The sequence below is a fragment of the Rana temporaria genome, chromosome 2, assembly GCF_905171775.1.
Source record: "Rana temporaria chromosome 2, aRanTem1.1, whole genome shotgun sequence".
NCBI classification, from domain to species: Eukaryota; Metazoa; Chordata; class Amphibia; order Anura; family Ranidae; genus Rana; species Rana temporaria.
In genome coordinates, this window is record NC_053490.1 from 272,028,723 (window position 1) to 272,055,892 (window position 27,170).

Sequence of the window (27,170 nt, forward strand, 5' to 3'; positions counted from 1 at the left end):
ACACCAGGGTGCTTGTGCAGAAGTCAATCAGTAGATCAATTTCTGTAAAACCAAAGTGCTCATACATGGATTGAATTTTGTCCTCGCTGAACTGACCGAATTTCGATCCATGTATGCCCAGCATAAGTTTTTTTCAATCACAGTGAAACTGTTTTTTCAAGGTGTGAAGACTTGAGAATACCAATAGATCCAGATCTTTAAACATTTCTAAAAGTATAGCTGTCTCGCTGTTCACTTAGGCCAGGCTGAAGGATACATTTACTTACATAAACTGTCCCAAAGTTGGGTTAGCACAGTTAGTGTTAAATGGTATAAAAGAGATGTAACTTAGAATATATGCAAAAAAGTTGGTGATCTAGATAAATGCGCCCTTCTGATCAGCCACCGTTGCGCTAATGGAAATAAATGAACACCCTAGCTGCTGCTTAAATGTAAGAAATGTGAAAAAAATATGAGATGCTCACTTGTAATTATACAAAGGTGTGACTTATGTGTATATATTTTTCACAATTTGTATATGTGGATATATTTATATATTTTGTACGCTAATTTATATATTATTTATTCATTTAGGCGGATTTAATTATCCTTTAAAGCGCTGTTTATATTTAACTTAGAATATATGTCAAATAATTCTTTAAATGAAACAAATTCTATTCTTTTAACACAGTGGTTCTCAACCTGGGGGTCGGGACCCCCTTGGGGGTCGAATTACGATTTGCCAGGGGTCACCAAACCCTGGGCTGTTCCTGAAGCGTGCACCACTCTCCCAGCCTTTTCACGGCCGCCCACTCAGCCTATTCGCAGCTGCCCAGTTCACGGCATGGATGGGGGCGGAGACTAGAGGTCAGCTGACTGGTGAGGAATGTGAAGTGGGAGGGGCTGGAGGAGACCCTATCTCCTGATTTCAGCATAGGGGTCACTGCTGCGAGACACCACAAAGCCAGAGACACAGTAAGTAACATTGCCTGTGATTATATTTGCCATTAAAAGTCCTCACTACAGTTCTCAGATCAGCAGATTTGATCAAGAACACCCAAATGGGATGATCAGAACTTCCTCAGCACTGCTACTCTTCCCATTCCCCCCACCCCCTCAACATGGAGTAAGGGAAGGAATAAAAATAGAGAATACATGGAAGGGAGGAGAGAGAGAGAGAGAGAGAGAGAGAGAGAGATAGAGAGAGAGAGAGAGAGAGAGAGAGAGAGAGAGAGAGAGAGAGAGAGAGATCCTAAAATGTGGAGTGGAAGGGACTCGGGGAGCGCTAAATGCCTATGGGTGCTTGCCTTGCCTTGGGTGCTGACTACCCACGCTACGAAAATATTTTACTGTTCTACTGTTATTTTATAGTCCCCACAACTTGGCAAATTTTATCAAGGGGTCACGGCACTAGAAAGGTTGAGAACCACTGTTTTAACATAACAGTTATAAGATTAGATTCTCAATATAAGCAAAAGTTAAACAGTCGTCAGTTTCCAATAATGGTCTGCATAACAGAATATAACAAATTTGCCGTAATCTGTGGATTCTTGCCTTGCTTTATTTATAGATTAAGGTTCCATTTTTATTGTCTCTTAGGGGCAAAGAATGACACTGCATATATGCACTAACATTAGATGGCTCTAAGAAAAGTAGGGGGGGAAAAAGGTTAGGGTGGCATGCACTAATCCCAATCAAGGCTCAAGTTATTGACCTGGAACAAGTAATGGCATATTGGGGGCACTGATACTGTTTTGGGTCAGAGACCTGGTAGATTACAAAGATATATGACATTTGAAAACCAGTTAGTGGTAGCTGTTGCTATGTTTCTATTTTGTTATTTTACATTACTAATTTTTCTAGAATACAAATTGTTAAAACTTATTTTCCATCTCCAGAAAAGGTATGTATTTTAGCCCTCCTTTTAGCCATCTCTGCAAGAATTAAATTAGATAAACATATCAGTTGATTTTTGACAAAAATCTTGGTAACTTCCTGTGCTTTCTACCTATGCATAAAGGAGAAGTTATGGCTATGAGAAGGGGGAAGGAAAATGAGAAGAGGTCTGTTTTTATTTGCAATACATCAGAAATGAAATAGGCAGGGCTGACGTGTTCCTTTGAATTCACGGCACACGGTGTTGTCATGTCAAAGAGGAACGCAAGAGCACACTATATTTATGGAACATCAACAGTTATTCTTCTGAACTTGCAGCATGTTAAAAAGGCATAACATATGAGGAAATGTGCATGTACTGCTAAAAATGTAGGAAAATAGGAATTTTGTACCAACGGAAAAAAAATGTTTTTCTTGGAACCCATTGAGGGATACAGGAGTCTTTCACCATCAGGTTATACTGTTGCCCTACAGGATGACTGGACACTGGTGTAAAAAAAAAAAAAAAAATGGAAAACCCTTCCTACTAGCAGCAGGGGGGTTTGGGCAACACAGCAAACAAATGCCAACAGGAAATGGGGGACTGCCTGCAGCTCAAACAGCACCTTGAATAACCTTATACCTGAAGCCTTGCAAGTAAGTGAAACAGTTGTTTGATGCCGAATAGCACAAAAAGTACTTACAGGTCTAGCAACACCTTGAGAGGAAGGGGTGAGACCCAATTATTGAGACAATAAGCATATAAGTATGGGTGATGGTCTCCCTGTGCCAACTAGACTTGATGGAACAAGAATCTGAAAAGATTTACAGACGTCCTGAAAGTAGGAGTAGCTGAGAAATATACTCTCATAGTCTGAACTACATCCAGATAATGGAGGAAAATTTCCTTTGGGTAAACTGGAGCTAAACAGAAAGCTGAAAAATGATGTCCTGGTTTAGGTAAAAGGTTTAAATGACTTTAAGAAAGTAGGAACACATAAGCCCTAATACTACCATGCTCGAACGCAAAACCAGAAGGAGTTAACTGCAGTGCAGGACAACAAGCTCAGATACTCGCCTTGTGGAGGTAATGGCAATAAGGAATACCAACTTTTGGGTCAGAGTAGAGAGAGGAATAGCTCTAATGGGTTCAAATTGTGGTTTCTGAAGCACAAAGCAAACCAGATTTAGATTGCATACAGTCATGGGGCTACTACATGAGAGAGTACAAATGTCTTAATCAAAGAGTAAAAAAGCCAAGGTCTCTAAAACCAAACAGAAAGGGAAGGAACCTTACCATAGAGAGAATGAACAGCCAAATGTTGGTCCAGTCTAACCTGCAACACAGGTCTTGGAACACCAGGTAGAGGACACTCCCTGGTCAGCCTGCCAATTAATAATGTACACAGCTGACAAGGCTGGAAGGTGGAATTCTGCCCAGGACAGGATTTGATGCATCTCTCTTGCATGGTGAGAAGAACCACTCCGGCATACGACGTGTCTAGAACTAAACCCAGATACTGCTGGATCTGAAGGTTAAAGATACATCTGAAACACTGTAGTATCTGGACAGTCAAATCATGTTGTCGGACAGAGCCTGCGTCGACTGTTCCCTCAACAGGAGGCCGACTAAGTATGTCGCAATGGGCACAATAAACACCTGAGCTTTGGACAAGATGCCGAAGGGCAGGGCCATGAAACTATAATGTAGGGGTCCCACAGCGAAACGTAGTAAACGCTGATGTGATGGAAAGATGGCAATGATTCCTCAGAATCAGATTCTGCCCGGTGTTCAGAACTAGACATGTAGCAGTATAGCAAAATAAGGCTCAGAGATTACGCAAGGCCTCAGGTACTCACAAAACCAAGACAGCTGGTAACAAGTCAGTCAGTCAGTCAGTTAGTTAGTTAATGTAAGCAGTCAGTGGGAATGGACCGAGCCCTGTAAGCAAAAAAAGGGTGAAAGACTTCCTGTGTCCCCCCAATGAATGAGAAAGAAATATGTTGTGGTTTTTTTTTCAATCTTGCCTTGACAAATGCTTTAACATTTGAAATACATTTTTATTATATTCTTTTCATTAACGAGAAATACTTTTTGTAACTGAAAGGATTCAGGTCAGGCTGTACAAGGCAATGTGTTTAGCCTCCTACGATGCAACCCTAGGTGCCTGAAAGGCCAATGGCTGGGCTTAGGAACAGTCATGTGGAAGGTGAGACCAGCCTTGGCCCTGTGCATGCTTTGACTTTCTCCAAAATTAGAATTCTGCATAGGAATATCCCAAACCCCTCAAAGCACCTGGTATCAAAAATGTTTGAATTACATGATTTTCTACTTATACTTTATTTTAAGCTACATTGACCTAAAATGATTAATAGTTTGTGAGAGGATCCACTTTCAATATAAAATAAAATAGCATTAACGACTACATAGATAATGTACCTTAAAAGAAGTATATGTCATTGCGTCGGCTTGATCAATGCTGCTTTAAATTAAAACAGTCAGTAAAGGCTATTAAGACATGCTACCCACTTACCCCTAATTATAAAATGGAGCACAAGTGTCTTACTGGCCCCATCATGATGCTGTATTTATAAGTAAATTGACCTATACAATCAATCATAAAGAATATCAATATTGCCTAGCTAAGAACCTTGTTATCTAACTGAAGAAATTCTCACCTCGGCAAGGATCATTCTTCACCAAAAATTCATCTAGAGCCATCCAGCCTCCACCAACTCGGACCATCACTGTGCTGCGCAGTATACGAACCAAACGTAACTGCTGCGAGTCTCCAAACTGTAAAACCAGGTAAAATATTTACCAACATAGAGGAAGTCATAGCATATACAGTACATTAAAAGAAACCTGTCATAAAAGAAACAGGATGTCATTGATGACTTCTTGGCCTTTATCCTGGCTGTCAAGCTAATCCAACAGCTCAGGATCCTTTGCATGCTTGCAACAGATACAGCCACTTAAGTCAGCAATGTCAGCTCCAGTGTACCTCACATGATAGGTTTCTATTAAGTAAACTATGTTACCCATACACCAATTCAGACATATATAAATTAATATATATGTAATCAATATGTGCGTCATGTTGATCTATGCGTGCACAGGCACATATTACTATGCTAGAACCAAGCAGATCTGGAGCAGGAGCATCAACTATTTGACAATTAGCACTGTACTTTCAGGTGACACTTGTCTTACTCCTCTAATCTGCCAGGATGTGAATGTACTTATCCATATCTATTGAATCCAGAGTGTAAAATTAGTTATGAAAATGGAGGTTAGCATCCACTTTGTGCATTGGAGGAATAATTCAGCCCCAATACAAAATCTTTGTAAAATTACTACTGGTTACATGCTTTTGCAGCTGTCAGGCTAATGGGACCCACACTAGTAGAGCTAAATCAAGAAAACCAAAAAGGTGACCATGGTTGGGCATCAAAAAAAAAAAAAAAAAGGCCAACAAATCATCTAATTTCACATTGGTGGATACAAATCTGTACTTTGATGCAACATGTTACACATTTGTGACCAGGGTCTAATGGTAAAATTATTTTAGCAGAGGGTAAGTTTTATTTTTTATTTTTTTTATCACTTTAAAATGATAGCTGGTCACACTTGCAAATTATTTAAAAGGTTAGCTCACAGGTAGCTTCCAATCAGCCATCAGCTGCAATTATCACCACAAATGATTTATGAATATTTTAATTCAAACACCTTGGAGAATCAAAGTCACTGTTCTGTCTGACATGCAGACCATTTCACTGTGTATGGCACATCCACGTTTAGTTTTGTGGGTTTGTTATTAGTGTGAGAGAAAGGTCTGTACACAGCTCTTAAACAGCATCAATTAATCTACAGTGATTGAATGAATTCCAGTTTATCACAGCAAGAGATGGAAAGGAATTAATTTAGTACACAGCATGTGATTATTTGGGAAGCGAAAGGCAGCAGTAGAATGCACTGTACCTGGTTGCCTAGGAAGAACTACGTGAAAGAGCACAAGGAGAAAGAAAGAAAACTCTTTAGTTTCATAAATACTGCAATTGCACACAAAGAACGGCATATTAGTGTCACAAATGTATAAACAACTAGACAGAGTGGACTAGAAAAGGACAAAAAGCAGTTGGCTTTTAAGCATTTTTTTTTTTCAGCAAAACTATGCTTTGTACAAAAAGTATATATAACAGTAGGGGATTTAGTTATCTATTTGAAAAATGTCTATAGTGCCCCAAAGCCACAAATCGTATTTAACAACCTTTTATACTATAGCTGTCAGTTTCAAGTTTTAATTTATTGGCAGCTCTGGGGCAATACTCACAGTTTTTTTGTAGGACATGATGGTAACCTACCATAATTATCTCTCTCTCTCTCTCTCTCTCTCTCTCTCTCTCTCTCTCTATATATATACATACATACATACACACAGTATATATCTTGATTTAATAAAACTGGAGAGTGGTAGCCAATCAGCTTCTAACTTAAATTTTGCACGCTTTAGTTTTAGTAAATCAACCCAATAGTGTTCATGTACGTGGGCACAAAAAGGACCATATAGCATACAATTTAACCATATTTTCTCTCCAGAGAGTTACAAGGTGCATTGCACAGCTTCTGCTAGTCAGCCTGAACAAAACAATTGTCAGGCAGCTTTACGCATATATACACAAATCTGAGTAATTATATGCATACAGGGACGTATGCACCTCCCCAAGCGTAGACAATCTAACTCAGGAAAATGCATACAGCTCTGGATGCATACGCTATATGGTCATTTGGGGTGTGCACAAGAACACAAACACGCACACTAAAATTTCGTTCCACTACTACATAAGCTTGTAGAACATCGAATTGTTAAACTATGGGCCTTAAAATGGAATGACCCCCCCCTTCTGCATTCTTAAACTATAGCCATTAATATGCACCAACATTCTCCCCCCAGCGATATAAGTTTCCACACATCTCAGAAGGCTTCCTGCAAGCTTTTGAACTGTGTTTGTGGGAAAGTGTCCATTCAGCCAAAAAGACACACTTAATCCATATGTTGTAATTGTCACGACCTTTACTCTACATGGATTGTCATGACCTTCACTCGACATGATTTGAATAAAAACTATTAGAAGGAAAACTATTAAAAATAAAAAAAATGTGAAGTCAGCTACTGATGATATACAAGATGACCTGGACTGCAATCGGAAGGGTGGTCATACACTTTTGGCCCTATAGGTAGATGTGATGTCTGTTGACCACAAGCTTTCGATTATATAGTGCAGGCTTTTCTGACTGTTTAAATCTGCTAGCCACAAGGGATAAGCTGTCAGCTTTTTTCTTGAGAAGAGTGAAAAGGCAAATATATAATTAAACATATAACACATATGAACTATTGTATTTATTTACACACATATATTTTGATACCAAAGCAGGGCTGTATGATTATACAGTGTATTCTCTTTATTTGGAAACTAAAATCGGTGAAGCGATAGGTATACATTTCTGATATTGCAGTGTTTTCTACCCTGCTACCAAACAAGCTAATGTCTGGGATCCGACTTGAAGTCGCCTCAAGTCGTCCCAAGTCACGCTGTCGAGAAAAACAATGCAAGTGAATGGGAGCGGTGTTAATACACACGACTCTAGTCGCTCCGACTTCAGAAGAAGTTCCTGTACTACTTCAATCCGACTTATAGGCGATTTGTACCCATTGATTTCAATGGAAGTCGCCTCCAAGTCTGATCACTGTCTTAACTGAAGCGACTTTCCAGGAAGATAACATACATTTCTCAGGCAAACCTCTCCCTCCCCTAGAGCTGATTGTTGTTTGATTGGCCACTGGAAAGTCTCCTGTCCTGGAGATGACTTCAAGTCGTGTTGTAAATCGCCCCAGATCGCCCTGTGGTTCATGCTCAAGTCGTGTCGGAGTCGCCTCTGAAAGTCGCGCTGGAAGTCGTGTCGCCCTAGTGTGAACCGACTCTTACTGCATGTCCGATTACCTTTTTTTTTGTTTGTTGTGTATAATGTGCTGCTATTGCGGCTGTGTGTTTACAACTAAAAAACGTCAACAAAAAACGGGTGTACAATTGATAATGATCTGAAGACTGTCTTGAAGCAGAATGGGCTTTCTCAGTGCTAGCAGTATCATCTCTGATCATTACAATAATGTAGCTTCCTATTTGAAGGTTCTTCCAGAAAATCTGTGAAAGGATAAACAACTGAAACAAATAAATAAGACTATACTCACTCTGTATTTATTCTCTCCAATCTGCTCCACCTGGAATCTCTTTGCACATTTGCACTGTGCTACTTGCCTGGTGACCTGAAAAGAGAATAGATGTAAACCTAAAATTTGAATAGAAAATCTAAGGGTGACGTGGTAAGACAAGTCACTAAAATACCTCATCCTCAATCTTATCTGCATCAGTAGTTGGCCGATAGGCATCTTTGTTGGGATGAAGGGCAGCTACAAACTCATAATAATCTATGTATCCATCGCCATCCTGGTCAAAGATATCTGCTACAGCTGTCATTTCAAGTTTTGTAGTTGGAAATTCTGTGAAAGACATAGCACACTTAGAATAATCAAAGGAAACGTAGTCCTGAAATGCAACGATGATAAAGGTTTAGCCCCCTAAGATCATTGTGAAACATTTGTTATTGCTTGGCCACCTACTGGAAGCTAATATTCCATCAATAAATTCTTGTCTAGTAATCTTCCCATCTTGGTCCTTATCGATTCTTCGGAAGAAGTCCATAACTCGAGATTTTTTATGATTCATCCAACGCATGTACTTCTTTCTCCAGATGTCGAAATCAAAATTTGCAAATTCCTTCAACTAAGAAAAGAACACAAAACAATGAGTTGTACACCATTTTTTTTTGGTTAATATTTTTTGGTAGTCGAACGTGAAAATTCTGAATTGCACAACATATTTCCTACCTCCTCCAGTCTGTCCAGAGCATCGTTAAGTTTCCGCTGTCTGTCCAAGGCCAGCAGCCAAACCTGCTGCCATCGTGCAGACAACTGATTGATCCTTGGATTCTTGGTCTCAGATTGAGACATGGGAGGTAATACAGGTGGAGTGGATTGCACTGGAGGTTTTCCTGGAATGAAAGATACGTTAACAGTTAAATTGTGACAAATTTTTAAATGTACATACAAAAGCAAGATTTTCAAACTGAAATTAATGGTAAAATAACAACTGATCTACAAGACACTGTGTGCATATGCCAAATGCTACCCAATTAAACACATTAAGTGCTTAGTGGTAAGCATGAAGGTATATTTTTACACCATGTAAACATATTTGATGTCATGACATTGTTTCAGATTTCCTCAGAACTAGGGCATTGTCATAAATACTGAACATATGGGCCCTGCAGCCCATTCTACATCATAATATTATTTCCTATTAAAGATTAAATCATCAGTACAAGATGTGCTTAGAATCAGCAATGCACACTCACTGCTTCGTGTTTTATCATTGAATGATGCATGCTTTGGATCTGTTGTCTTTCTTTTGTATGTCTTTGTGACTCGGTCTACATCAGGCTGCTTCTGAGTCATTTCCTCCATAAATACCTGTCAATGAAAAGCAGCAATAGTCAGAACTAGCGGTATGAAGATATTGATTTGGGCTACTATGCCGACATAAGTTTAGTTAATATTCTCTGCTGGTTTATACATTCTAACACAATATAAATTCCATTCTACAAACTGAGATGAATCATGACTACATAACCAATACCCTTACCTGATGTTCTGAAATTAGAGCCTTGACCTGGTCAATGTTTTGAGGCATAGGCTCTTGATCTCGCTGTATCAAAGTAGTCTCAGCCCATTGGATCCAGGCTAACAATTCATCAAGGAGGTCAGAATTGGCCAAAAGCTCAGAGAGTGCTGCCTGCAGCCTCTGTTGGTGCTGGTTCCCCCAAGTCAGTACCTTTAAATAAAACAAGGAAACAAGTAGTATAATACCCCTTTAACATTCAAAAGGTGCATGTAAAAACTGTAATACAGTCCATATATATTTAGACACAGGCAAAATATTAGATTTTTTCAGGTATTTACCAAAATATATTCAAGCTATAGTTAGTTATATAATGGATATGGGCTGAAAGTGTACAATCTCTGGTTTAATTTGAGGGTATGTACATCCAAATTGGAGGAAGGGTTTAGGAATTACAGCTCTTAAGAATAGCCACCCCCTTCTTTTCAAGGGATCAAAAGCAGTATCATGGCCGGGTGTGTGCTGCACCTTCATTATTTCTTTATCAATTAAGCAGGTAAAAGGTCTGGAGTTGATTCTAAGTGTGGTATTTGCATTTGGAATCTATTGCTGTGAACCTACATCATGTGTTCAAAGGAGCTGTCCATGCAAGTGAAACATGCCATTGTAAGGCTTCAAAAACTAAACAAATTCCCTCAGAGATCTAGCAGCAACATTGAGAGTAGCCAAATCAACAGTTTGGTACATTCGGAGGAAAGATGCCCGCAATCATTTTACAGAGAGGAAGAACGGGGAAATGCTCATGTAAACAAGCATTTCCCCATTCTTCCTAGTGACAGGACACTGATCACAGCTCCCTGAAAAAGGGAGCGGTGATCAATGTCGTGTCACACACAGCCCATCCCCCCTACAGTTAGTAGCACTCCCTAGGATACACTTAAACCCCTTCAGCGCCCCCTACTGGTTAACCCCTTCACTGCCAGTGTTATTTTTACAGTAATCAGTACATTTTTATAGCACTGATCGCTGTATCAATGACAATGGTCCCAAAATGGTGTCTAAAGTGTCCGATGTGTCCGCCATAATGTCGCAGTCACGATAAAAATCGTTGATCGCCACCATTACTGGTAATTTTTTTTAAATATTAATAAAAATATTAATAAAAAAGCCATAAAACTATCCCCCATTTTGTAGATGCTATAACTTTTGCGCAAACCAATCAAACACTTATTGCGTTTTTTTTTACCAAAAATATGTAGAATACGTATCGGCCTAAACTGAGGATTTTTATATATATATATATATATATATATATATATATATATATATATATATATTGGGTATATTTATTTTAGCAAAAAGTTAAAGATATTGCTTTTTCTAAAATTGACACTCTATTTTTGTTTATAGCGCAAAAAATAAAAAACCCCAGGGGTGATAAAATACCACCAAAAGAAAGCTCGATTTGTGGGGGGAAAAAAAGGATGTCAATTTTGTTTGGGAGCCATGACGCACGGCCGCGCAATTGTAAGTTAAAGCGACGCAGTGCTGAATTGCAAAAAGTGCTCTGGTCTTTGGCAGCCAAATGGTCCGGGGCTTAAGTGGTTCAAGCTGAAAGTCTGCACTTCCAATTCATATGGATTGTTTCATTTTAATCTTATTCTGGTGGCATACAGAGCCAAAAGTATGAAAATTGTGCCTGTGTCCAAATATATATGGACTGAACTGTATACAAATACACAATTTAACTGCAAAATAAAAGCCAATAGTACATGACAAAGGCAGGTGTAAGTGCTAAAATCAATAGATTGTGTTTAGCAGAAAAATGTTTCTAATTTATAGATTCTGGGATTGCTAAATACTAAAAGATCTCTTACCTCCTCAAATCTTGCCCGTATGATAGTAATCCAGTGCTTGACAGTGGTGATACAGTCTGGGTGGCACACAGTCAGTATTGCCTCCCCCATGCTGACTGCGGTGTTTACATCTACTTGTTTCTCCTCTACTTTTTTCATGAACTCCTTAATAAAAAAAATGACAAAATGAGTTGGAAAATAAGAATAACAGGTGAAATAGCCTTCTAGCAGGCATGTCGTAAAACTGGACCAAATTGAATAAACTTGATCTAGTATATAGGACATTTACTGTTTTCTGACCTTGTGAATATCAATGAGGGACTGCAAAGCCTCGGCATCATCAGGAAGAGCACCACGAAAACGTAACGTCTGTTCAGCCTCTGAAAGCCACTCAAGCAGCATGTGAACAGTACTACGGAACTCCTCAGCCTAAAACATAATTCATTCATCTCATTAATTTCCAGGCTGTTAAAGGTGTGAGTAAAATTGTATTTAATGTGAAGTCACTGACCTGCTTCAGAGCTTCCTCCAAGCGAGTTTGTTTGGACACAGAAAGTTTGCATACAGTGTCCCATCTTGTGCTGAGTTCCTGGAGCTGAACCTTGACCCATGTAGTGTCTTCTCTACTGCTCTCCAGCAGTTCCTTGGCAGATCGCTTCACAGCTTGAACACTGCTTGTTCTTTTCCCTAGTTCCTTCTGGAAGACCTATTGAAATAAAGGAATGATAAATCAGTAAAGCAGAAAGGCTGAAGTACTCTTTTGTTATATCTATACATACATGCGTGATGCATGAAGAATAGTTAATCAACAGCAACTTTTGAATAGGTTACACAACCATAATGGTTAAGAAGCATTTAAAGAGAAAACAAACAAGGCAAAGTGACTGTGTCTGCTTACGGCCAACCATCCAGACATGTATACAAACAACGATTCCCAAAAATTTGAGATGCTGTGTAAAATCTGCATTAAACCAGAATACAATGATTTGCAAATCTCAAACCCATATTTTGTTTATAATAGAAAAAGAAAACATATTGAATGTTAAAACTGAAAAAATGTACCATTTTAAGAAAAAAATAGGGTCGTTTTGTAATTGATGGCAGTAACAAATAAAAAAAAAAAAAAGTAAGTGGTAAGAACAAGGCAGAACTGTAAGAATATTTATTTTGCAATTCAGTAAATTGGCAACAGGTCAGTAACACGATTGGGTATAAAAAGAGCATCTTAGAGAGTCCAAGTGTCTCAGAAGTAAAGTTGGGCAGAGGTTCACCAATCTGAAAAGCTGCATCTAAAAATTGTTACACAAACAGCCCTGGTAAAAGTTTTGAGAATGATACAAATATACATTTTCACAAAGTCTCCTGCTTCAGTGTTTTTAGATCTTTTTGTCAGATGTTACTATGGTATACTGAAGTATAATTACAAGTATTTTATATGTGTCAAAGGTTTTTATTGACAATTACATTAACCACTTCCCACCCACCATAGCGCAGAATGATGTGCGCAAAGTGGTTAAGTTACCCTGACTGGACGTCATATGACGTCCAGCAGGAAAAGCCATGATCACGTGCCCGCGGGGGCATGCAGCGCTGTGTCATATAACATGCTCTACAACTTCATCTCCGGAAGAATTGGCTGCCCAATGACGGGCCATTTTTTGCGATTCGGTGTCACTTTAACTGACATTTGCGCGGTCGTACGACGCTGTGCCCAAACTAAATTGAAGTCCTTTTTTTCCCACAAATAGAGCTTTCTTTTGGTGGTATTTGATCATCTCTGCAATTACATTTTTTTGCGCTATAAACAACAACAAAAAAACAATATTTTGTACTTTTTGATATAATAAATATCCCCATTTTTTTTTTTTTTTAAAGGATTTTTTTCTGTATAGGCCGATATGTATTCTTCTACATATTTTTGGTAATAAAAATAGCAAAAAGCGTATATTGATTGGTTTGTGCAAAAGTTATAGCATCTACAAAATAGGGGATAGATTTAAAGCATTTTAATTATTCGTTTTTATTGGCGGCGATCTGCGATTTTTATCGGGACTGTGACATTATGGCAGACACATCGGACACTTTTGGGACCATTGGCATTTATATAGCGATCAGTACTATAAAAATGCACTGATTACTGTAAATATTTCACTGGCAAAGAAGGGGTTAACACTAAGGGGCGATCAAAGGGTTAATTGTGTTCCCTATGCATGTTTCTAACTGTAGGGGACTGACCTAGAGGAAATGATAGATCGTGGTTCCTAGCTATTTGGAACTGACGATGTGTCTGTCTGCACAGAACAGAACACGGATGTCGTGACCACCGGTCACGAGCATCGGCTCCATGCGATGCAGCGATCCCGCTTAAAGGGATCGACGTACAGCTACAACGATTCGCAGGAACGTGCCAACCTGCCACCATATAACAACGATGGCTGGTTGGCAAGTGGTTAAAGGAGCAGGATCCATTTATTTTTTTAGGTTAACAAACGCTTTAAGTAAAAAGTAGTACAAAGTTTAACATTATATTAATAAAAAAGAGCAGACAGGATAAAAGGATGAATTAGTAGAAAAGGAAAGAGGTATAGCTCCAGAGCTGTAAGCTACCACCAGCAAACAGGGACCATGAACTATCCAGAGAAACCTATCATGGGGGAGCTTCAATATAAATGCCAATTTATATTATTTTTTTTATCAAGAATAAAATATACAGTAGGTTAAAATCATTGCATTCTGTTTTTATATAGATTTTACAGTGTCCCAACATTTTTGAAATTGGGGTTGTACTTACCCAGCCACAGTCCCTTATTGCCTTTTTACTGCTGAATCCCACCCTGGCTAAAGCTGTGGTGTTAGCTAGTGTTGGAGCTTAGATAGGTAGATGATGTCATGTTCCCCCAATTGTCACACTGCCTGGGCCTTGCGATTGGCTGACTGGAGGTCTTTTGCTTCCTTACACACCCAAGCAAGGAAATAAGGGAGGCCGCGTGATTGTGTGGCTCAGTGGATATAACTGTCTAGGGGTATGGATGAATTGATACTACACTTTAGCCTGCACATTCTTACTTTATGAGCATCCAGCAGGTTCATCACAAGATCCAAGTCTCCATGTACAGGTTGATCTTCAGCCAGCTGGGGCTCTACTTTATACAGCCAATCCACCAGGGCCTGCAGTGCATCCATAAACTGTCCAGAGAAAAGCAATGCTTCCTCCAGCTTATGCTGCCTGCAAAGAAAACCCAGGAAAACTGTTACCTCACGAATTCTGCTGTACAAAACAAAAATACTTAGCATATAACAGTCATGATAACTTCTATCAAGCATTAATTAGGTTTGCAGGTAACCTTTGCTAATTTCAGCACTGGTGAAAATTACCTTTCTACAGATTTTCCACACACAGTGTCCCATTTATCCCTCACTTCTCCAAGGAGGTGATCTAATTTCTGTACATCATCGCTTAAGGAGGCCTTTTCTTTCAATGACCTTCCTGTTCTTACAGTTGTGTCATAAACAGGTTGTTTACTTCCTAAGGTTTTCTGGAATTCCTGTAGTATTAAAGGAAGAAAGGGAAATGGTCACTAATCCCTTGGGAGGCAACAGTATATATTCAATTTTGCGAATGTCAGAAAAACAAGCACACATAATGACATATTATATACACACACACAAACCAAAAACATTTACAACACACAGGACATCATTTTACTTTGTGCTTAGTAAGCTGTAGCTTGATTTTGTCTGGATCATTAGAGATGTCCATGTCGGAGTCTAGGTGATTCTCTGCCTCTTCCAACCAGTCAACCAATTTCTTCCAGGCTTCATGGAACTGGAACATAAGAAGCATAGCCAATTCAGCAACAAGAAACGAAAAACAAATAACATTTTAACCTGGTGACATAATAGGGGTCACCCAGACAAAGACCAAGTGTGGCGACTTTCCCCGTGATCTGCTGTAGTTTAGACAATGTACTCAAAACATGGCTCATGTAACAGTATAACATACATACGGTAAATATAATACATTTATACTTTTTCTCTATACAGTAAGAAGACAAAAACAATACAAACCTGTTTTGCTCTTTTTCTTGCATCGTCTAAGGATCTTCCTCTGTCCACTGATCGTTGAACCACCTTTTCCCAGCGGGACTGAACACTGAGCAGAAGGTTCTTAATCAGGACCACATCCTGCTTCTGGCTGAGAAATTTCAGCTGGTTTCCAATTTTGTCCAACTCAATAATTTGCTCTCGATGAACATTAACTTCATTTACAAAAATCTGTCATGAAATAGGTAAAGAATAGTAGTTATAGCATTGTCTAAGCAAGCAAAGTGACTGAGGGGCGTTTATTAATGTTCCCTTTTGGCAAAGTTCCTACTTCTATCTCTTCTCCATCTCCAAAACCCATCCTGCAGGTTTTTTATTTTCTCGTACATATAGTTACATGGTTTATAAGATCTAAAAAAAAATAAAGACACAAGGCCATCCAGGTCAACCTAGATGTGTGCGTGATTTTTATTCTCTAAAAATTCCCATAGCTCTAAGTTTCCCACACAGGTGTCAGGAGACCAATACTCGTACAGTTAATGCTCATACTCGTGCACACATGTGCAGCGCAGACAGACTTTGGCCAGTGACCAGCATGCACTGACACATCTGCTCTGGAGAGGCCCGCACAAGTCCAATTCTGTGAATGGCAGCAATCTGCCCATTTAAAAAAGAGGATCTGATGTGTGCTAATCGACAGATGTTCTTTAGCTATTCATGACCTGTGTACCTCCTCCTATTGTGTGCTCTCCCGTTGCTGACCCAGCCTGTTTCTGACCTTGCTCTGTGGATTCTGGACTCTGTGGGTACTACTGTGCTACTATGTGCTTGCTGTTCATCCATGCTGACTCTGGCTTGTCATCTGACCACGTCCTTGATCTCGACTGGTACCTGCATCTACCTTTGACTGCCCATCATCGCAGTGTCTTAAAAAAGTTTCCAAGGTCCAGCTCCTTGGTGCCAACCTTGGTCCTCCTCTGGTATGCCTGCACTGTTGCTGACTAGAGTCCGGAGACTACCGCTACTTGATTACCAGCACCTGTGCTTCTTTGCTTCCTGTGTCCCTGTTGCCACACGTAGGGGTACTTGCACCAGAGCTGCAAGGGGAAGCTGCAAGGAGAAGCCCTATGGTCACTTTGGCTTTCAACCAAGTCACCGTTACTGGGTGCAGAGGCCACTGATGTATCGTTGCAGATGGTCCTTTTCTAATGTCCCCTTGCACTAATGTCACTCCACTACAGGATCCTGAAAAAACCCTCATCTATAGACAGTCAGTAGTAAGTGTCCACATCACAATGACATGGACACCTAAAGAAGGGCCCAACCTAAAGTAAACTATGAAAAAATACTTGGGGCAGGAGGATCACATGACCATCAAATTCGGTAAGTAACATTAGCATTTTGATTGGGTTGATTTTTTTTTTTTTACTGACAGAGATCAGTTAAAGAAGGGTTTGAAGGGAGATAGTTTTATCCTGGAGAAGGGGATACGGACAGTGATTTGTTAAAGGGAGGTGGCAGGTGGGAATTTGGAACGTTTTAGCCCAGAGATAGGCTTTACGGAACGTACCTTATGTTCATCAATTTGGAATAGAACAGTGTCTAGTATGAGACTTGGGGGAGGTGCTACATTCAGGCTTTGTTCAGCTTGTGTCAGCCAGTTGATAAAGTCTTGTAATGAATTCTGGAAGTCTGTGGCCAAACTAAAAGCTTCTTCTAGTTTTCCCTGTGGGCAAAAAGTGATAAGATATAACATACGCAGATTGAAGCTACACGACCAAAGCCACCCATCATTTGGCATTTAATAGATTGTGCAAGGTCGTGTATTACCTTCCTCTCTTCCACCTTATTGTTAATGTTTTGCCACTTTCTCTTCAGTATGTTCACAGTCTGCTCAGTGACAGAACTGGCTGCATCTTCCCGGCTGAGCAACATTAGTTGTCCCTTGTCTAGAAGCTGTTTATATAGTTCCTCATTGTATTTGACCTCAGCATATAACTCCTATGATAAAATATTTAACAAACTATATAAGACTGTGAATCATGTGCTTGTAGTAAAGAAAGACATATCTCAACATATTAAAAGAGAAATTCAGAATGCAAAACCAAATAAGAAAAAAACTGAGTAAAGCGCTGCAACAATTGAAAGAGGTGATCATAAAAGCAAATAAATGTACACAGGTCAAAACTTTGACTAGGTGCATGATAGGTAATACGATAAAAGTTTTATAAAGCCAAAACAATATAATGAATGATTACAATTTAGGTATATGTGTGTGTGTGTGTGTATATATATATATACATATATATACACACACACACAGTTGTGCTCATAAGTTTACATACATAGAATTTATGATTTGCCATTTTTCAGAGAATTTGAATGATAACACAAAAGCTTTTCTTTCACTCATTGATAATAAATGGCTTCAGCCAAACTCTTAACAATCAACTGTGTTTACTCTTTTTAAAAAAAAAATTGATGTTAAAGGGGGAAATACACAGTATTAAGAACTGGGGTATGTAAACTTTTGATCAGGGTCATTTGGGTAGTTTCTGTTGCCATTATGATTTAAAAACAGTAAACAGTTGATTGATAATAAATGGCTTCCATGAGTGAAAGAAAAGTTTTTGTGTTATCATTCCTATTCTCTGAAAAATGGCCAAGAAATCATAAATGTTGCCAGGGTATATAAAGTCCAGACCACTTATATGGGGCCTATGCAAACAATCTTTACAACAGTGGGACGCAGAGGGACAACTCTGAACACATAACATGTAGGATGGATACAGTAGCAAAAAACACTAGCATGTTCCAACACTAAGAACAAAATACTAAACTCCTTACTGAAGGTTTGCAGTAAATTGTTTTGACCACAAAGGAATTCTAGCTGTTCTGATGACATCAGGGGGTGTTGCCTGCTCCTGAATCAATGCACCTAATAAAATTACCACGGAGTGTATGTTTATTTCATACATAGTGCCCTCACCATGTGAGCCTGCATCTGCTCTCGAGCCGTCTCTGGTAGTCCACCAGTGGGCTTTGCTGCCGATAGCTGGCTTTCTATTCTGTTCTCCCACTGGATGAAATCTTCAATTTCCCCTGTGAAGCCTTGAGCCTAATAAAGGAAGAATAACACATCCCAGTTTATACCACAAAGCGTTGCATTTTTTTGTGCCTTATTATTATGGCTGCCACGGAACAACTGAAATTGCACACACCTGCTGAAGAGCCATATCTAGTTGCTGCTCTCTTTCTTCAGTTTTCTGTAGTACTGACTCCCATGAATGGTCCAGAGTTACCAGCTTAGCTCTAAGGCTGTTAGCATCATCTCGAGCACTAGACTCCAGAAGTTCATTGCCAGCTTTGCTCACAGTTTGCACTGTGCTTGCATGAGCAAGCACATCATTTTTCAGCACCTGTAAAGTCAGAAAGGATGTGAGTAACAACAGTGTTCACACATAGGAAATTGGTTGAAGGGCTACTTTATCTAATAGAGTGAACCGTAAACAAAAACAACTTTATCCCGTGCTTTATTCTACAAAATCATTACATGATGCATCTTGCTTTACACATCATGCCCAATGTGCTTGGTATAAGCCAATAAAAAGGAGTTATGCTGTTGCTTTGTCAGTCGTTAGGGCTAGCTACCGTTGAAAGCTAGCTTAGCTGTAGTATATACAGAACAGTAGAAGGGAGGACTCAAACATAATACCTAGTCCTTTATAGGACAGGACTGTCCTTCTGCTACATAAGTTATAATGGAGGAATCTGAATGGAGAATGGCAAAAAGCACATCTATGCAAACAGATGCAAAACAAAGGTCTTTTTTATAGGTTGATCTGAATAAAATGTAATGCTACATTACACTGATGACAAATTTACTTTGAATTATCAAAGACATAAACAAGACCATCAACTGCATCAGCCACACAAACACTATTCACTGGACTAAACAAAAACAGTGCACTATTTAAACTATAATAGCAACATTGGTTTCATAAACAAGTAAAATATCCTTTTACAGACTTACATGGTGCTTTGCAAGCTCAACCTCAATGATTTTGGGATCACCGCTAATGGGCTTCTGAGCATCCAGAAGTTCCTCTGTGTGTGTCAGCCAGGACATTACTTCAGCCAGTGCATGTTGAAATTGGCCAAGAGCTAGTAGGGCAGCCTCAAGCTTGTGCTATTGATACATAGGCACAAAGTTAGCAGAAATGACAGATAACATATCCAAATACAACAGCCCAATGAACTCACTCCCCACCTGTCTGTGTGTGATCTTCTCTCCAAGATTCTCCCATAAATGTTTCAACTCTGTAATTGGTCCTTTGATGATGTCCCGGTCGGTGTCGTCAATGGCTTTCTTCAGCATCAGTTCCCCTTGATGATTCAACTTCTCCATTTCAATCTGCTGCTGATAAACCTCCACCTTAAACACCTGCCAACAAAAGCATCACATTTGTAACTACAAATTTTAAATAAGGCACAGAAGCAATTAAATATACTGTAGCTCATGTATTTCTACCAAGAGTTTTATCTTAAAGGTCCAGCTTACCTTCATCTCATTGATCTGGTCTTTCACTGTACTGATATCAGTTCCCACGGGAGGCATATCACAAAGTTTTATAACAGCATTGTCCAGCCAGTCAAACATTGCCTAGAACAGAGGAAAATGTGTTTTTCTTACAATTCATTGTATAGTCTACCCTTTTCTCTGAGAATTCTCAGATAGGGAGACATATGAAATGCGTTCTGCTGTGCAGTGAAAAAAAAGCCTGGTACTGCTTTCTAAATACTACTGATCGCAGCCTGGCATATTCTCTATGCTGATCTGTTAAACAGGAGTTTCTGTTCTGCTAGTAATGTTGTGCGATACAAGAAATCTCAGTCTACCAAGAGGCACACCACTACTAAAAAGCTTCTAATAACAAAGTACAAACAACTTGGGAAACACAAAAAGAGATAAAGAGATTATGTTACTATTTTGATGTCATGAAAGTAGATGTACAGTGCCTTGAAAAATTATTCATACCCCTTGAAATTTTCCACATTTTGTCATGTTACAACCAAAAACGTAAATGTATTTTATTGGGATTTTTTGTGATAGACCAACACAAAGTGGCACATAATTGTTAAGTGGAAGGAAAATAATAAATGGTTTTCAAAATCTAGGGGAACCAACTGCCTTCAGAAGTCATCTAATCAGTAAATAGAGCCTATATGTGTAATTTAATCTCAGTATAAATACAGCTGTTCTGTGAGGCCCTCACAGCATCATGAAAGCCAAGGAACACACCAGATAGGTCATAGATACAGTTGTGGAGAAGTTTAAAGCATGGTTGGGTTATAAAAAAAATCCCACGTTTTGAACAACCCACGGAGCACTGTTCAATCCATCATCTAAAATTGGAAAGAGTATGGCACGACTGCAAACCTACCAAGACATGGCCATCCACCCAAACTGACAGGCCGGGCAAGGAGAGCATTAAGTAGAGAAGCAGCCAAGTGGCCCATGGCAACTCTTGAAGGCACTGCAGAGATCCACAGCTCAGGTGGGAAAATCTATCCACAGGACAACTATAAGTCATGCACTCCACAAATCTGGCCTTTATGGAAGAGTGGCAAGAAGAAAGCCATTGTTGAAAGAAAGCCATAAGAAGTCCTGTTTTCAGTTTGTGAGAAGTCATGTGGGGGACACAGAAAACATTTGGAAGAAGGCGCTCTGGTCAGATGAAACCAAAATTAAACTTCTTGGCCTCAAAACAAAATGCCATGTGTGGGGGAAAACTAACACTGCACATCATCCTAAAAACACCATCCCCACAGTAAAACATGGTGGTGGCAGCATCATGCTGTGGGATGCTTTTCTTCAGAAGGGACAGGGAAGATGGTCAGAGTTGATGGGAAGATGGATGGAGCCAAATACAGGGCAATCTTAGACGAAAACCTGTTAAGAGTCTGCAAAAGACTTGAAACTGGGGCAGAGATTTACCTTCCAGTAGGACTACAAAACTAAACATACAGCTAGAGCTACAATTGAATGGTTTAGATGATCAAAACATATTCATGTGTTAGAATGGGGCAGTCAAATTCCAGACCTAAATCCAATTAAGACTTTGTGGCAAGACTTGAAAATTGCTGTTCACAGATGTTCTCCATCCAATCTGACGAGCTTGAGCTATTTTGCAAAGAATGGGCAAAAATGTCACTCTCTAGATTGGCAAAGCTGGTAGAGACATCCCCAAAAAGAATTGATGCTGAAATTGCAGGGAAAGGTGGTACTACAAAGCATTGACCCGGGGGGCTGAATACAAATGCACAACACACTTTTCACTTTTTTTGGGGGGAAAAAAAAGTTGAAAACCATTTAGAATTTTCCTTCCACTTCACAATTATGTGCCACTTTGTGTAGGTCTATCGCATAAAATCCCAATAAAATACATTTACATTTTTAGCTGTAAAATGTGGAAAATTTCAATTGGTATGAAATCAGGCACTGTAATAGATAACCAAGTGTTGTTGAAAAAACATCCCCCCTCCTCTTAGATCTCTGCAGTTCCTCCAGAGTTACCATGGGCCTCTTGGCTGCTTCTCTACTTAATGCTCGCCTTGTATAGTATTTATAAAATATCAGTGGAAATACCTTTTCTTTAATCTGCTCTGATGCACTCACATGATTGAGAAGCAGCAGTTCTCCTAGGCCAGGGAGCACTTAACAACGGCTCTTAATTCCTACAGCTGTGAATTCACTTGCCAACTTCCAGTGCCCATCCATTTTCGGCGCACCCTCCCCACGCCTGGTAGCCACCACTCTAACATATGGGAACTGAAGCTTAGGTGTCATGTTGGAGCACACTGTAGTGCATTAAAGAAAAAGGTATTTTCAATTATCTCTTTTATAGGCAGCAAAAGGTAGGTAGACGCAGGAAAGGTTTTTCACACCACTTATAATAAAGCCTTTACTTTCACTTTAAATCAGTGTTGATTAGGGAACAGCATACAAATAATAGCAATATGGTTTTCTTTAAGGCACTACTGAGAAAAAAGCTACAATTACTGCACTGCAAATGTCTGTGCACTAAGAGCAATGACCTACAAGAAATATCACAGGGAAGGTCTGTGTCCTTTATTTCCAATATCACACACGTAAAATGTAGGCACTGCAAAAGAGAGCCTCCCAGTGGCTTGTTCACACTTTGCCTCTGAAGTGCGGTTAGAGGCAGTCGAGCGCATTGCATGGTTTACTCCCCCTCACCAAGTTTATGGATTACTACATTCAAATCTGTACACTACAGCCCTGTTCTGGTGTGAATGGGGAGACAATTGTTTTCTATGTGCCTTTCTGGTAACCTACATTGATCCAGTGCGGATTACCCAGGTCACCGAACATAGTGTAAACAAGCCCTAAATCTTGGGATTTAGGGTAGTATGAAGACTTTTGTGGCAAAATACCTGCAAAGTGTCCTGGTACTGTACTGAATGAGCCATTGCATCTCTAAGCTTCTCCAGGCGCTCTGTCCAAGTTTTCTTCAAATTTTCCCAGGCAGTGTTCATCTGAAAGGGGGGGGGGGCAAGTTTCTTTAGAAGGGTGCCAGAAGACACACAATATATTTAAAAAATAAAGACTATCTCTGCATAATAGTTAATAATACATCTATTAATGAACTATTTTATCTGTAGAATTTTCATGTCAAAAGAGAACTTTGGACTTTTTAAAAATCAAAAACAAAAAGAGCAGTTATAAATAAATAGGTGGATGCAGCATTGATCTGATGCTGCATCTGTCCCCTGCCAGCTCTGTAGTGAAAACGGAGTGATCAAAGACCATTGATCGCTCAGTTTTCCCCCTACACTTTGACAGTCCCAGCTCTCTGCTGTCCTCTCGCTGGATCACTGGGCTGTGGAGAGGGCAGGAGGGGCTGGCCCAGGCTCTCTGTGCATCACTGACAAGTTGAGCCAGGTGCTGGGTGGATCCCAAACATATGGTCGGAATCTTTTCAGAGCATGGACTGGCTGAGTGACTTTAGCCACAGGAGTGCAGAACGAACTGCAGTCCTGTGATCCATAGGAGAAGTATAGCCAAAAAAGCTTTGACTATATTTCTCCTTTAAGTTTCAGAATCTTCACACAAAACTAAGCATGGTTTAAGAATGTTAATTATCCACACGAGCAGGGAATTTAAGACATCTGCAAATTAACTGGGTTAGTCTTGAGACTGGACACCAACTGTCCCTGCAGGGACAAAGAATGTCTGGACTGACAGATGTTTTTAGCATTAAAGAATTCATTCCTGCATTTGGTTTTGAAACCAAGTTTTAGTAAAGAGCATACACAAAAAAAAAAAACCTGAATATAAAGAAGTTTATGCTAAAACCCCTTTAGCTAAAGGGTTTTTAATTGATTTTACATTACAACTTCCTGTAAATAACCTGGGGATTGATAAAGTTGCAAACAAAGTAGCTCACAGACAAATAACCATCTACCTTTAATCTCTAAAGATCTACCAAGCAACTCCAGCTAAAGCTAATTTTTGGGTTTTGGTTAATTTGGCAAAGTTATGTTTTGATTGCCATGTATTTGCCTATTAGGAAGATTCCACCCACATTACTATCCTATTGGCCACACAGGAAGTGAGGTGTGCCCCACAGGAAGTGAGGTGTGCAAAGACAACAATTTGGCAACGTTTTCAAGTTCCACACACCAAATCAGAAAAAAAAGTTTATTACTGTCTGCATCATGGTTGAAGAGATTTTGCTCACAAAACAAAAAGAGAAAATCTCCCCAATTACTTTAGAAACAGCAGTAAAATCCTTGCAGCATTGCAAACCCTTTTCCACTCTGTCCAAAAAAACAAGACTATATGCAATTGTTTTTCAAGCAAATAGAATTATATTTTCCGGCCGTGCTTTTTGGGCATTAGTGCAGTACAGTGATGGTGTTTAAATGTTCTTTTTAAAGTATAAAGCTAATCATACATTAGTAGACTTTAGAACGAATATTCATACAAAATTTCCAATCAATACATTTGGTGACATGATGAATGTTGTTTGAAAGTACTTTAAAAAACTTTTTTTTTTCAACTATTGATTATTTTGTAGTAAACAGACTTTCAAAACAACATTCACTGTTTGAGATTTAAAAAACATTGTCCATCTTCTCAATTTGACCTCACCGATTAGAAAATCAAATGAAATTTTCCTAAAATGATATATTTTTTTTAAGTTCTACAAGGGCATGGTTTGCACCGATAGTTTGAAAGCAATGTATTATGTGATCTGTCATCTCAGCAGTCCTTCGAGGAAGAGTCATACACAGGCTTTGCCATGATATGAAGATCATACAAGTAGAATAGAATTATGACACACCTCATCAATGCTTTTCTTGACTTCTGGTTTTTCTGTCTCTCCACAAGCAAATATAAGGTCTGCTCCAAGAAGGCGGATAAACTCCAGTTCCTCATGGAGTCCATCAGTCTCCTCTTTAATGCTCTGCAAACAAACATAAAATCGCATTTAGTGCCTGCTGTGAGTCCTATATAGAAAGAAGAGTAAAAAGCCATTTCCAGATGTTGCTTACATCTGCAGCCTCAATCTGCTGTTTAATCATTGATGGATCAATACCAGGACTTTCCAGATCATGAACAATCTCATGAGTGTCTTTGATGGTTGTCAAAAGTGAATTCATATCTAGCCAAAATTTTTCTGCCAGCTCAAGGACATCTAAGTACTTCATCTCCCGTTCATCTACTCTGGCTTTAATGTCCTCCCAGGTGAACACTAACTGGTCCAGTTTATCCTGAATGGCTGAAACAAACAGAAACGGTATATTTATAAGTATTAAACACGTCCAATATTTTACACCTTAGGGCAAAGTACATGTGAAGTAGATGTATTAGTGATTTAGGTTGATACTTTCAAGATGCATGTAAAATTAAAGCAACTTAGTAATGATCAACTATGGTAAGCAAAACACAAATTCCAACCTGGTGACTCATATGTAAAGCAGAATATTAGGGGCGATCAAAGGGTTACCTGTGCCTAGGTTGTGCTTACTCACTGTGGGTTGAGGTGCTTTGACTAGTGGAAGGCAAAGATTCGTGTTCCTGCTTAGCAGAAACACAGGATCAAGGCCTTCCCTTCCGATAGAACGACAATCTGCCTTGTTCTATATAGGTAGACCGTCGTTCTGCCTGTGTCATCAGTGGGTGCTGCCCAACAGAGTCTGCGGTGGTTCCCGCTGTGTACAATCACAGCATGAGCAGGTTGCTGGCAGCAGGCAATCCAAACCCAGAAGTGCCAGATCGCGTACTATATCTACGGTGGGCAGTCCCCGCAAGTGGTTAAATACTTTCTCTGTTCTGTACTCTGTGCTCACTACGATTGGTTAAACAAGGGGATAACATGATTGGTCACTGATGACACTAAATATGGCCATTGACAGGGATCAAATTTTGTTGTGTGGGTGGCTCCGTTTGCACCACCTGGCTTGAAATAAGTCTATTTTTCTATCAACTTTTTTCAAAGGAGCAGGGCACAAAATTCTCAAACAAACCCGGGCCTACATCCATTCTGTCCAGCACTGTTGCTGTTCAAGTATTCTGGCAGCTGCGGGTGCTGGCTGTCAAAGCACAATCACTGGTACTACAGATTTGTCCATCCATGCCATTTAATGTAGATGAGGGAATCAAGTGTTTTTTTTTGCTCATGCAGTAGCACTAAACAAGAAAAATCTTAACGTGTATGGACAGTTTAACAGGAGACAAAGTAGCTGTAATAATTCTAACATGTAGGCTCTAGCATCTGCCAGCTGCTTGTTTAATAAAGTAAATTACTGTATTTATTGGCGTATCACACTCACTTTTTTACCCTGAAAATAGAGGGTAAACTGTACCTGCGTGTTATACGCAGGGGGCCGTGGAAAGTTTTTTTCCCTGAAACTTCCCTCTTAAAGTAAGGGTGCGTGTTATAAGCTGATAAATACAGTACATCCTACTTTTGCATTCCTTGTATTCCATTAGTTAGTTGTAAATCAACAGCAAATCTGAATATTTATCCATAAAGATAACATTTGCTGGCCAACATGAAAATAACTATTTTTTAGTTCCCATGGGGAACTGAATTTGTGATTAGCAAGTTAAGTAAAACGATGTTTAACATCTCAGAAGCTTTAGACATACTGTGATTCCATCAAAGTAGAGGAATATCCCAAATTGCAGTTACCATAGCAACCTGGCTTTTAACTCTGCAACTCTGACACACAGAAATAACAAAACAATTATAGTTATCATCATTATGGGGGTGGCCAACCTTTGGCTGCAGGATCCGTGTCTGCTCCTTGTGAACGGCTGATAAGCTCCTCTCCACGGTGTTTTAGGGCCTCAAATGATGACTGCAGTTTTTCAAGTTCCATGAGGGTATTCTTGTTCTCACCAATGCAATCCCGAATTTTATCCACTTCAGCAGGTATCAAAGGTGGCATATTTAGGCGAGATGCCATGCTCTCCAGAGTTTCCAACATGGGCCCAATCTTGTCATGGAACTAGGAGGGGAAAAAAAAAGAAAAAAAGAAGAGGAATGAGGATAAAGATACACCAATAACACATGGCAAAGGAAAGCATAGTGTAGGTAGTCACTGGTAAGATATAGGTTAGAAAACAAATGAAGTGGGATGCCA

General features: G+C 39.4%; 1 protein-coding gene across 18 annotated transcripts in view; it reads right to left on the reverse strand.

Moving 5' to 3' along the window:
- Positions 1-27,170, reverse strand: part of MACF1 (microtubule actin crosslinking factor 1) — a 410,210-nt gene that overhangs the window by 15,192 nt on the left and 367,848 nt on the right. For 12 of the 18 annotated variants that reach the window (XM_040337002.1, XM_040337001.1, XM_040336991.1 and 9 more), the window contains 26 exons: positions 26,804-27,035; positions 25,074-25,300; positions 24,863-24,985; positions 22,950-23,051; positions 20,053-20,154; positions 19,762-19,935; positions 19,525-19,680; positions 18,713-18,910; positions 18,481-18,609; positions 17,322-17,492; positions 17,062-17,217; positions 15,516-15,722; positions 15,154-15,273; positions 14,823-14,992; positions 14,514-14,673; positions 11,959-12,153; positions 11,748-11,876; positions 11,469-11,612; positions 9,616-9,804; positions 9,329-9,443; positions 8,802-8,965; positions 8,535-8,697; positions 8,260-8,414; positions 8,106-8,180; positions 5,837-5,854; positions 4,534-4,651 (listed from right to left, as the gene is read on the reverse strand). In XM_040337002.1, the coding sequence (XP_040192936.1) occupies positions 4,534-4,651; positions 5,837-5,854; positions 8,106-8,180; positions 8,260-8,414; positions 8,535-8,697; positions 8,802-8,965; positions 9,329-9,443; positions 9,616-9,804; positions 11,469-11,612; positions 11,748-11,876; positions 11,959-12,153; positions 14,514-14,673; positions 14,823-14,992; positions 15,154-15,273; positions 15,516-15,722; positions 17,062-17,217; positions 17,322-17,492; positions 18,481-18,609; positions 18,713-18,910; positions 19,525-19,680; positions 19,762-19,935; positions 20,053-20,154; positions 22,950-23,051; positions 24,863-24,985; positions 25,074-25,300; positions 26,804-27,035 (3,892 nt within the window). The remainder of the gene's footprint in view (positions 1-4,533; positions 4,652-5,836; positions 5,855-8,105; positions 8,181-8,259; positions 8,415-8,534; positions 8,698-8,801; positions 8,966-9,328; positions 9,444-9,615; positions 9,805-11,468; positions 11,613-11,747; positions 11,877-11,958; positions 12,154-14,513; positions 14,674-14,822; positions 14,993-15,153; positions 15,274-15,515; positions 15,723-17,061; positions 17,218-17,321; positions 17,493-18,480; positions 18,610-18,712; positions 18,911-19,524; positions 19,681-19,761; positions 19,936-20,052; positions 20,155-22,949; positions 23,052-24,862; positions 24,986-25,073; positions 25,301-26,803; positions 27,036-27,170) is intronic. The other 6 variants (XM_040337005.1, XM_040337008.1, XM_040336994.1 and 3 more) reach the window with 1 other exon arrangement.